This window comes from Cryptomeria japonica, chromosome 3 (assembly GCF_030272615.1).
Source record: "Cryptomeria japonica chromosome 3, Sugi_1.0, whole genome shotgun sequence".
NCBI lineage: Eukaryota > Viridiplantae > Streptophyta > Pinopsida > Cupressales > Cupressaceae > Cryptomeria > Cryptomeria japonica.
Window position 1 is genome coordinate 126,468,987 of NC_081407.1, and position 13,338 is coordinate 126,482,324.

Consider the following 13,338-nt stretch of genomic DNA (forward strand, 5'->3'; position numbering starts at 1 on the left):
CTATGGAGAGCTAATATTGATTGTCAACCAGTCACTTCAAAAAAGGCTGTCCTCCAATACATTTCAAAGTATGCTTCCAAATCAGAAAACAAATCACAATCCTATATTGAAATGCTGAAAACGATAGTGAATACAACTAAATCTGAAGATAGCATCTTATTAACATATCAGAAATTTATGATGGGCATAGTAGCAGACCGTGATATCAGTGCACAAGAAACTTGCCATATGTTACAGAAATTGCCTCTTGTAAGTTGTAGTCGACAGTTTGTCTCTCTAAATGTTGGCAGAAAAATACTACACCGTGTCATAAAATCGAATAATGCAACTGACCTTTCCACAACTTATATCCATGCTTATATGCAGCGCCCTTTTAAATTAAATGCAGCAAGTATGTTACAATCAGCACAAGCGTTCTCATATAATTCTCAATGCAAAAAAACAAAATGGCAAATCAGGGATAAAAAAGCAATTGTGACTGTATATCCTCAATTTAGAGAACCTCTAGCTGAAGATACAGATGATTTCGAGATTTTTTGTTGGTCTGAGCTGCTGCTATACAAACCGTTTCGTGACATCCCAACAGAGATAGGAACTTCAAAGGAACAAATTATAATGAATTGGAAAAGCTTTAAAAAGACTAATTACAACCGTCTCCACAGCCAACAAATTATAGATGATTGCAGCCCTCCAAATGAAGATGACAGTGACAATAACGGTTCTCAAAATCAAGATGATACAAATCTATACGAGTGGGAATTACTATCACAAATGGGAGCTACAAATAACTTTGCCCAAAATGATCTACAAATGCTAGGCCGTCGTGATTACGATATTAACTACTTGTGGGGTACAACTGTTGTGGATGATCAATTAGACTGTACTGCTCTTCAATTCATAGCTGCAAGCAAGCTACAATTCCAACACACTAGCATGCAAATCTCAACTCAGGACACACAAAAAAATCAGCTATCGCCTAAACAAAAAGTTGCGCTCAACATTGTTCTGCAACATCATAATAAACAATCTACAACAGCAACTCTACGAATGATTGTTCAAGGCACCGCAGGCACTGGTAAATCATTTTTAATAGACTGCATTAGGAAACAATTGAACATGTCTACAACTGTCAAGCAAAACCCATTGCTTGTTTTGGCACCAACAGGTGTTGCTGCATTTAATATACAAGCAACAACAATCCATGCAGGGTTACGCATACCTATAAGAGAAATGCATCCTTTGACAAGGCAGTCATTAATGACATTGCAAGAACAATTGAAACATATTAAATATATTTTGATAGACGAAATGAGCTTTTTAGGCCCAAAATTACTACTAAAGATAGATAGTCGTTTGCGCCAAGCATTCCCTGACAGTCAGCATGAAAGTTTTGGTGGAGTGTCCATGATTCTTGTAGGTGATCTTGCTCAGCTCCCCCTTGTAATGGATAAACCTATATATGCATCTCATTCTACAGCCCTCAATTTATGGCATTCTTTTACTACTGTCATAACATTGGACACTATTTTCCGGCAACAAGGTGCATATATAAGACAACAGCAATTCAGAACACTCCTTCAGAACTTAAGAAATGCTCAAGCACTGCAACATGATTGGCAGTTTCTGATGCACCAGACAAATGCAACATTAACTATTCAACAAAAGAAAGATTTCAGCTCATCAATCCATTTATTTGCAACAAATGAATTTGCACGGTTGCATAGCAGGAAAATGCTCAAAGAATTAAATTTACCTATCGCTGTAAGTTTAGCTAAAGTTGGTAAGCAAACAAATGCTGAATATGACAACGATGAACAACTACCATTAGAAGTATTGCTTTCCATAAATCAGCAAGTGATGTTAATAGCTAACTTGTGGATTGAAGTTGGCCTTGTCAATGGAGCTATTGGTCTCATAAAAACAATTGTATATGAGAACAATACAAAACCACCAGACTTGCAAAAGTATGTGGTCGTGCAATACAAAGATTATAATGGACCTCCATGGGATATAGCACATCCAAAAGACATACCCATTTTGCCAATAATATGAGGCAGGCGTACACAAGTACCTTTGACAATGTCCTGGGCCATCACTATTCACAAATCTCAAGGACTTACATTAGATAGAGCTACAATAGACATAGGTAATACTGAAAAGCAAGGACTCACATTCACAGTTATTTCAAGAGTGAAGTCAATTGATGGGATACAGATCGAACCACCATTCTCTTTTGAAAGGTATTCCAAACTACAAAATAATGCTTATACAACCATCAGAAAGAAAGAAGAAACTCGTTTGCAGTTGTTGTCTAGCCAAACAAATATCTATTCAACTTAAAATCTACTAGTCCAGAACCACCTTTGTTACATTCCTCTGCTTTCAACAAGGTAATTACAATTTTACATGGTCTTATCACTTCAAAATATATGCATTCTTAATCGTCCCTAGTACTAATTCTTTTCACGTCACTCTTCATTTTAGTTTGCACTCATTCTAAGACATCCTCCATGTTGCATTGAACACTACACACAAGTGTTCCTATCTACACAGTCTGCAATGATTGCCTAAAGCTATGTCAGGTATAACACAGCTCCAATAAATTGGCCATCCACATCGCTCACTGCTCCGACATGTGCAACTTTCTCAGGTATGATATTTAACTTTTATTGCTTTAAATATACTCAGTTCATAAATTTTAATGCTCCAACATTACTTTATCTCCCTTTTATCTAACTTGCCTCTTTGTAAGACAGCTACAATACATTGCATGTCCACTTCACTTGTTGTCAATCAGCCATTCAATACAGTTTTCTGCTGCACAATGCAGGTATGCATACCTATCAAACATACAAAGTTTACATTCTCTTCTTTTTATGTGGCCATGTAATTCTTTCAAGGCATATTCAATGCTCCCTTCAAAAATTCTTTTCAGTTTTACTGTATACATTGATACCTAGTACAAAAGAATAGGGAACATTTCTGATACAATCTAATTTGAAACATCATCCTAGTTCTGCTGCTCCTCCGACATTATATATCTATGCAAAGTTTAAGAGCTTTTATTCATGCCATTCTTAAACAAAGTTGTGTATTACCTAATATTTTTTTCTTTTTGCACTTTTCTACTCATTATGTGGTAATTTTAAAGGCAAATAACGCACAGGTTAGAGGTGCTTCCTTGGGGTAAGATCTAATATTTACTATAACGGTTAAACTTTCATTCCTTTAGACAATAAGTACAGATTGTAGATTCGTTGTATTTTCCTATTTCTTTCAAATGCAACAGACACTTTTATAACAAATCTTCCAATCAAATTAATTAATAATCATAGTTTTGTTTGCCACGCCACTTCAATTGTTGCAGTGTTTCATCATATACCAGAAGATAGCTTGAATGCTCCATGTCGTCTACAAAAGGTTGCCAATGAGTTATAATAACTAATATGTAATTTATCAATGCATTGGTCTCTTTTGTAGAAATAGAGCATTTTCAAATCATCTTGTCATGTCATTGCCCATATGGGACTGACTAGATGTGGCAAAATTTGTTTTTAACATATATTATAGTTCAAATTTACCTTATTTAATCATTCTTTTATTGCCTATGTTTAAAATTTTAGTTTCGTTTTTAGACCCTGCAGTTATCTTTCATCTGAGCACTACTCTTTAAAGTTTTTATTTTCTTATCAGTTGATGTCAACTTTGGGTATAGATGCAAGACAACTTATAATTTGGAACAAGGATCTTTCTCTCTTCACCAATACTTGTGATTTTTCTATGCATATGTCCTGCACATTTTGTTAGGTAATAATTTTCCTATTTATTGCTATTCATTATATAATCTATGGTGTTTATATTTGATAACAGTCCATTTCCTGTCAATTTAAAAAATTTCCACGTTCGTACATTTCTTTCCTTGCGCATGCTGAACATAACTCGTCTTTTTGTTACAGAAATAACTATTAACAGAAAACAACATGCCTATACTCCCATTCCGTACCATTTACAATCCAACAGTTACTGGACCAGCTAAATGTTATGCATCAGAGGAATATCTTGAATGCCAGCAACCAAATACAAATATGAGATGTCTGATATAATTGCTCTGCACAAGATATCCAGTGCTGGACTGCTCTCTCACAAGGTAATTAAATGAAGCAAAATTGGTTTTCAAATTTCAACTTTCAAAACAATAACATTAGCTAGTAAGTTAGTTTTTACATTTGTTTATAGCAATGTTGCAATGTAAACTCAGTTTAATCTAAGGATACAATTACACTCAACCAAGAACTCCTAAAACAAATAGCTTTCAGCAGCCTCAGAAAATCATTAACATTATTATTCAGATTATTTCTTATATATTTAAATATACTTACTAGAATTTTGGCACTTCCAAAGTCACAGAGTTTGACTTGATGAGTGTGTGGATTCACCTGTCCAACCAAGCAGTAAATCCCACACACACAATGCATAAGAAGTATGAACTCAAAATGATTTTATATTGTTATGAGTTGATATCAACTTTGGTTATAAATCCAAGACAACTTATAATTTGAAACAGGCATCTTGCTCTCTTCATCAATACATGTGATTTTTTTGTGCATATGACCTGCACATTTTCTCAGGTAATAATTTTTCTATTTATTGCTTTTCATTATATAATCTATAATACTTATAAATTAAAAAGCATTAAATGGCGATATACAATTTTTAAAGTCTCTTGTTCTCCAAGCCTCTACACCTATAACTATAAAACTAACTCTTGTTATCTTATCGATTTCACTTGAATAATTAATTGCTTTCCACTTCCTTTCTTCCATTTTACATGCTAAAAATTAAAAAAAATTCACTTCTTGCTGCAGGAACAATTGTCCTTGGGAAATTTTCTTCATGCGCTCTCCACGATATTTCATTCCTACATTCAATTATTCCTACACATTTTTTAAGGTTCCTCTTTGTTGTTTTTTGTGTTGACTACTCTTTACTGTTTTTATATTGTTATGAGTTGATGTCAACTTTGGTTATAAATCCAACACAACTTATAATTTGAAACAGGCATTAAAAAGTATTACATGGCGATATACAGTTTTTAAAGTCTCTTGTTCTCCAGGCCTCTACACCTGTAAGTATAAAACTATCTCAGGTATAACACAGTTGCATCACATTACCCATCCACTTCACTCACTAACTACTTTATCTTGCTTTAACCTTGCTTGCCTCTTTATAAGATATCTGCAACCCATTGCCTGTCCACTTCAATCGTTGTCAATCAACAGTTCAATGCAGTTTCGTGCTGAACAATGCAGGTATACATGCCTATCGAACATTCAAAGTTTAAACATATAATTACATTTTAATGTGAATTCTTTAATATCCAACTCACTCTAATTGCATCTTCATCTCTAACAACTATATCCACTTTTTTGGGACATCCTATATGTTGCTATGCCAAATGTTACTAATCTCACTGACAGGATTGCTAATATGTTTCATTGGTTACCTTGCACTTTCAAGCCTCGGCTCTCATGCATTGTAAGTTTTCTTTGCACCTTCTTTCCTCTTTTTTCGTTATTTCTCGTCTCGTTCTCATACTATACTCCTCTTCTCTTTGTTTGTCATTTGCCTACATTCTCATCCTTATACAGTTTGTTTTCCTGTCACTGAAATACAAAGAACAGGTGCTTTGCATTACTCTCGTATCCAAACTTCACTGGCCACATCCGTCAATATAATAATTTTGCAATAAGCTCTCTCCTTTTCAACTCTATTGCTTGCACCTTTTTAATCATCGTTACATTTCAAAACTCTTTGTCTGGCACATGTACTTCATCCATCTATATCGTAAACCTATGCCTGTTTTGTCCTTACAAAAATTGCAGGCACCACAAAATCCACTTCACGATGTTTTAAAACTTCGCTGCGTTACAGTTTTATCACACTAATTATGTGAGTTATAAATTTCAATCAATATATTTTTCATTGCTCTAATTTTCACTCTTCTTAACTTTACCATTTCACTTGAATAAATAATTGCTGCCAGCTTCCTTTCTTCCATCTTACATGCTAACATTATTTTATTTTCGCTTCTCGCTGCAGGAACATTTGTCCTTGGGAAATTTTCTTAATGCGCTCTCCACGATATTTCATTCCTACATTCAATTCTTCCTACACATTTTCTAAGATTGCTCTTTGCTCTTTATTGGTAATTTTCCCGCTAACTAATCTCTACATTTATCATTTCTTACAGCACCATGTTTTTTGCACCTTTTCATTTTACATACTCTTCTCTACGGGATTGCATATCATACACACTGCATTGATTACAAATTGTCTCTGTTTTTTCAGGTACCCAAAGGACCCATACAGCAATTTTACAAGTTCCCTTCTCTTGCACTGAACTTCACATTGCAGACATTAATTCCTTCTATTAATTATTAATGTCACAATATATCTCTTGCATTTATTGTACTTATTTTAAACTGTTCTCCAATTTGGCCATGTCTGGTTCTACAGTTGACATTGCACAAATACAACACTACATTCATTTACTCTTTGTCAAATTTCTATACATTTTGAATGTTACTATCAGCTAGATATATCTGTTATATGACATTGTTATGTAGATTGCAAGTTTCATGCATTTCTCATTTCTTCGAGTCTCATCAATAAATGCTCTGCACATCCTGTTCCTTTCCTGCCTATCGGCTTTCCGTTGCACGCAAAAAAAACGTGCAACTGCTAGTTAATAATAATCTGAATACATACAGTAAATTAAAGTACTGGTAAAGAATTCAAATGCTAATTACAGTCAGAGGGAGAACCATCACTAAGACACCCTCACTGTATCTCTTGAGGGAGAACCCTCACTAAGACACTCTCACTGTATTTCTTGAAGGAGAACCGTCATTAAGACACCCTCACTGTATGTTTTGACTTGGGAGAACCGTATGATAAGACACCCAATCAAGGCAATTGGATTTCTTCTAATTATAGATCAGAACTTTCTAATTCCATAACGGACTAATTCTATTATAGTAATTCTTAGTTGCAATTCTCTGATTCAACAATCACAATTAGTTTCTTTCTGTCCTCTTTTAATTATCTTTCTTAACTAGTAATCCTTCATATGATGTAATTAGAAATCTATCTTCTAACTTTGTTTTGCAGGTTTGGACCAGCAGAGACTAAGGTACTTACTTTCAATTCCTACTAAGACCCATAACTAGGGCATTTTCAGTCATTTTTCCCTAAGGGACATTACAAATTAAGGAGCATTACAAATTAAGGAGCAAAGATAGACAACCATTAATCCCTTTCAAAAATAAATCATGTATAAATATTCAAATTAATAAGATTATGCCCTAGTTCTATATCAATGTCTTATGAATTAATGAACATTTCTGATTTCTTGTATCTTCTTTCTGGACGTAACATATCTGACTTCAAGCATTTTAGATTGCTGTCCCAGATATATTCTAGACTCTGGATCAGTCCTATTCTACTATGGTTATTTATGTCAAATTTAGCGTGATGGAGAAGAAAACGGGGCACTGTTAAGGCATCATATTATGTCTCTGTGCAGGGCAGAGAGGAAGCTGAGTTTTTTCCACATGCAAAAGCCTTATCTTAGACAAAGTTTCTCTCGAAGGGTTTGAATTTGTGACATGTTTGACAGGACACTCATTAGCCTTCTCTGTTCTAATTTCAATGATTTATCAGTTTCTCTTGGAGATTTTATTCATCATGGCCCTGAGCTGAACACTATATGTCTTAATCATGGACTTATTTAATAGTTTCCAGAATGATTTTAGACCTTCTTAATGGCCTTTTATTTTTTAGGCTCATTGTTGATAATAAGATATTCATTAGCCTTCTTTGTTCTAACTTCAATGATTTATCAGTTCCTCTTGAAGGGCTTATTCATCATTGGCTCTGAGCTGAAAACTGCATGTCTCAATCATAGAATAATTTACTATGTCCAGAGTGATTTTAGACCACCTTCATGGCCTTTTGTTTTCAATCGCTCCAAGACTCATTGTTGATGATTGGTAGGATATTCATTATGCTTCTTTGTTCTAGCTTGGATGATTTATTAGTTCCTCTTGAAGGGTTTATTCATCATGGGCTCTGAGCTGAATACTATATGTCTTAATCATGGACTTATTTGATACTTTCCAGAGTGATTTTAGACCTTCATGGTCTTTTATTTTTTATCACCCAGAGGCTTATTGTTGATAATTCTCTTAGTAGAGATATTATGAAAATAGGTCTATTGCATTTTATGGCATTAAAAATGGCAATGATAGATAGGTGCATACCTACTGCTTTTTGTCTCTATTACTTGAGATATTCTACTCTGTTATTTGTCTATTGTCAAGATGAATATTACTATATTAGTATAAAGTTATAAACCATTTATCTAAAAACAACAATCATGAATTAGAAAATTATTCATCATATCTCCTAAAATGGACATTTGAAAATAATTATAAATTTTTAAGCAGGCTGTGCATAATAAATATAATTTGAGATTTCTAATCACCTACTAAAAGGTTAGTTCTCAAATTTGAGACAGGTTTCCAACATTTTTCTGGGCATAACTGTACAAGCAGTAAGATTCATTAAAAAGAATTGAAATAGCTATCATACAACAATGACATTTTTTTAGCAAACATTACCAAAGCTATCCCAGGATCTTCTCCTCTTGAGAGAGCATTTTCTATCTCCTGATCACCATTGTGATTACGAGCCCAATCCTGTTAAAGAAAGACATCTAAGATAAAAAACCATTTAATTCCAAAATAATCCATAACAGATCAACATTCAGTTAAAGTAATTCAGTTCTACCCGGACACGACCAATAAACATTTGTATCACAGATGAGCCTGCCTGGGCTGCAGCTGCTGCTTGAGGAAAGCTGCAAGTACACAGCAATAATTGATACAGATACCTCATTGATAATGTGGAGACATGAAGCCCAAACTATGCACTCCAACCAAATAAAACCTTCATCACAGTGTAAATCCATTTGGGAATGTTTTGGCGTATGGCATAGATTACAATTGCTTCAAACAATTCGAATTAACCATAAAGGCACTAAAAATCTTATATATAAATGTCGTTTCTTGTATAAAATTCAAATTCATAACAATTAACATTACTGATCTTATAATTTTTCTGAAGAGAGGTCTCAAAGAGACTTAAAATGTTGGAGACACTGGTATCCACATACATGATATTATGTTGACTCTGAAAATCTAAAATCTTTAATTTAACATAATCCTTGAGTAATGTCGCTTTCTCCATTAACCTAAAGATCTTCAGCTTACTACCAGCCCATCCCATACCTAAAATAAAGTAATAGAAATCACAAGAACAGAAAAAGGAAAATGATTCAGGACAAAATGTAGAACAAAATCAGTAATTTCAATAACTTTATTTAATATTTTATCAACGACCAGAGTATTAATGCAGGAAACCCTTCTTCCAGCTATTTCTTTTCATGCACAAAGAATTCAAATTTATATTCCCCAAAATCAAGCTAAGAAGTTCACACCAACCACTCTCATTTCAATCACCTGTACACAAATGTTACGTGAGTTTGAATTCCTTCAGCTTCCAGCAGTCTTGATGCTTCAATTCCCTGCAATTTGCAAAGCATAAATCACATATCGTATGTGTTGAAGTTTTAATAAAAAGAAATTGTGTTGATATGATTCCACAAGAAGGAAAACTTCAAAATTTATTCATGTAGTACAAGTTTCCTGTTGAAAAAACTGAAAGAAGGAAACATACTTGCCAAGTTGCAGGAATTTTGAATAGTAAACGCTCCTGGGGTACTTCCACCTCTTTATACAATTTCAAAAGTTCATGTACCTTTCAAAAATTTCAATGCAATAAGATTAGGTAAGATTTCAATCCATTGATACAAAAATTTGTAAGAATGTAAAATCAGCACAGGATACACGATATGCATTATGTCATTAATAACAGAATTCAGATTTTCCTGTTTAGATAAAAGTCTATGGTAAGCCTTCCTAGTGAGCATTTGTATTGTTCTATTCTAACATAATAAATCAGATATAGTGGTGCAAAACATTCACCAATTCATAGAATAAGACCTGACAACTAATACAGTGCGAAAACACGCAATGGATTTCAAAGAATTGATTGAATGAACAGAATGAGCAAAACGCTCATAAATAATACAAGCTATTTACAAGAATAGCAAGTTTCTAAAAGAAACTGCTGAGAAGATCGAAGACGATCTTTCTAAAATAGAATATACACTGAATGAGCATTAATACTAAAATTAACATATTTTAATATTCTATTACCCTCCCTTAATGCTCAATCTATTAACTACACCTATAGACCCCCTGAATTTTACAAATTTATCAGGACCAAGGGGCTTGGTGAATATGTCTGCTGGCTGCTCCGAGGTAGGAACATACAGCAACTGGATGGATCCGTCTTCAACCAGCTGTCGAATATAGTGACAATGCGTTTCCACATGCTTGGTTCTTTCATGGAAGACTGGATTCTTGGCGAGTTTGAGCACTCCCTGATTATCACAGAACAAGGGAGTAGGACCTGCCTGGGAGACATGCATATCCGCAAGCATTCGCCGAAGCCAAACCGCCTCACAAGATGCCTTAACTGCTCCCCGATACTCTGCTTCCGTCGAGGAGAGAGCCACTGCCTGCTGCTTCTTACTAGTCCATGTGACAGCACCAGATCCCAAACTAAACACATACCCTGCTGTAGACTTACGGTCATCAACTGAACCTGCCCAGTCAGAATCTGTGTAACCACTGAGTATAGGATCAGAACTCCGAGTGTACAGAAGTCCATAATCAGAAGTGCCACTCACATAACGCAGCACACGCTTCGCTGCTAACCAATGATCAGCCTTGGGAGCTGTCATGAAGCGTGAAATGTAGCTCACTGCAAAACTGATGTCAGGTCTAGTAGCAGTAAGATAGATGAGACTGCCCACTAGTTGCCTGAACAGAGATTCATCCACAACTGGTGAGGATGACTGAGCTGAAAGTTTGAGCCCGGGTTCCATAGGAGTAGAGGCAGGTTTGCAATCCTGCATTCTGAACCTGTCCACAAGACTTCTGGCATACTTGGACTGAGAGAGAAAGATACTGGTCTCAGTCTGCCAAACTTCAACTCCTAAGCAGTAATGTAGAAGTCCCAAATCTGTCATATCAAAAGTGCGGCACAAATCCTGTTTGATCCCAGTGATCAAATGTGCTGAACTGCCAGTAATGATTAAGTCATCCACATAGACAACTACAAACAGAATATCATTACTAGTATGCTTGATATACAGGTTTGCATCAGATGGACTCCGCTGAAAGCCATGATCTGTCAGGTACTTATCAATTTTCATGTACCAAGCCCGAGGAGCTTGTTTCAGACCATAGAGTGCTTTGACTAGTCTACAGACCTTCTGTTCTTGACCAGCAACCTTGAATCCTGGGGGTTGCGTCATGTAGACTTCTTCCTGTAAGTCACCATTCAAAAAGGCACTCTTTACGTCCATTTGATGGACTTTCCAACTGAACTGGGCTGCTAAGGCAAGAACGAGCCGTATGGTACTCATTTTGGCTGTAGGAGCAAAAGTCTCCTCGTAGTCAATGCCTTCTTTCTGTGAGAACCCACGAGCAACAAGACGAGCCTTATACTTGTCTAGGGTTCCATCAGCTTTGTATTTTACTTTGTACACCCATTTGCAGCTAATGGGCTTCTTCCCTGAAGGAAGATCAGAAAGGGCCCAAGTGTGATTCTTCTGAAGACTCTGGAACTCAGCTTCCATAGCCTGTTCCCACTCAGGTATACCTTTAGCCTCTGAATATGTCTGAGGTTCAAAAACACTGTGTATGTTAGCCATGAGAGCAAAATTGACTGTATGCTGCTGTTTGCTCTTATTACGGGAGGTTCTACCCTCAATGAGCTCAGTATCCCTGAGATCACCAATAGTCTTGGCCCACCATTTAGGCCGGAGAGTAGAAGTGCTAACATCTGGAGGAGCTGGAAGAGGCTCAGGATCAGGAACAGGAGCAGCAAGAGGAGGATTATTCTCCGGAGGGAACTCAGGTAGTGCATCATCGAAAATAGATTCTGCATCATCCCTCCCATCAGGCGAACCTAATGGAATAAGAACACTGTGAGGCTGACCATCAGAAATCTGCTCAGAAGAAGGGGACTGAAAAAATCCTCTGTCTTCATCAAATACAACATCACGACTGAAGATAAGACGTTCAGTGTCTATATCTATCAGTCTGTAGGCCTTATGGTGATCACTGTATCCTGTCATCATAAGTTTCTGGCTTTTGGAATCCAACTTGGAGCGCTTAGCATCTGGAATCCAAACATAGGCAACAGAGCCAAAAACCTTCAGGTGGCTGATCTGAGGCTTCCTACCAGACCAAACCTCTTCTGGAGTCTTCCCCTTAACAGCCTGAGTAGGAGAACGGTTAAGAAGGTAGACAGCAGTAAATACTGCTTCAGCCCAATACTTATTCGGAACACTCCTGTGTTGTAACATAGAACGAGCCATCTCAACAACCGTACGATTGCGACGCTCGACAACACTGTTTTGCTGAGGAGTGTAGGGTGTAGTCAACTGGCGTTTGATGCCATGGGTATCACAGAAGTTGGAGAATGCAGAAGAACAAAATTCCCCCCCGTTATCTGTCCTAAGAGTAATGATACTTTGTCCAGACTCTTTTTCAACAAAGGACTTAAACTTCTGAAAGATACTAAATACATCTGATTTATGTTTAAGAAAGTACACCCACATCTTTCTACTGAAATCATCTACAATAAGCAAAAAATATTTGCAACCAGTAACAGAAGATGTATTCATAGGACCACAAATATCAGCATGAAGTAATTGAAGTACCTTAGATGCGCGCCAAGACTTTCCATGTGGGAATGAAGTTCGATGCTGTTTGCCAGCTTGACAGGCGCCGCATACTCCAAGATGCTGAGTCTGAATATCAGGTAACCCTGAAACAAGTCCCTCCCGAGACAGCTGAGAGAGATACTGAATGTTGAGATGTCCATATCGCTGATGCCACAAAGTGCTAAGAGGAGAAACACGAGCTGCCAGAGCCACTTCAGGAGAATCACCAGTGTCAAGGAGCCTATATAGGCCATGATCCTCTAGACCAACAGCAACAGTAAGACGAGTCTCCCGATCAATGATGGAGCACTTGTGAGCACTGAACACCACATCTAGTTGAGGAGAATTCCTCATAATCTGGCTGACAGAAAGCAGATTAAGTTCCATTCCAGGAACATAATACACATTCAGAAAAA

General features: G+C 36.4%; 1 protein-coding gene across 4 annotated transcripts in view; it reads right to left on the bottom strand.

Annotated features, from left to right (window-relative positions):
* Positions 1–13,338, bottom strand: part of LOC131066538 (uncharacterized) — a 130,912-nt gene that overhangs the window by 38,138 nt on the left and 79,436 nt on the right. For 2 of the 4 annotated variants that reach the window (XM_058001316.2, XM_058001315.2), the window contains exons 7-11: positions 9,799–9,879; positions 9,582–9,646; positions 8,851–8,920; positions 8,682–8,759; positions 4,380–4,436 (exon numbers count right to left, since the gene is read on the bottom strand). In XM_058001316.2, coding sequence (XP_057857299.1) covers positions 4,380–4,436; positions 8,682–8,759; positions 8,851–8,920; positions 9,582–9,646; positions 9,799–9,879 — 351 coding nt within the window. The remainder of the gene's footprint in view (positions 1–4,379; positions 4,437–8,681; positions 8,760–8,850; positions 8,921–9,581; positions 9,647–9,798; positions 9,880–13,338) is intronic. The other 2 variants (XM_058001318.2, XM_058001317.2) reach the window with 1 other exon arrangement.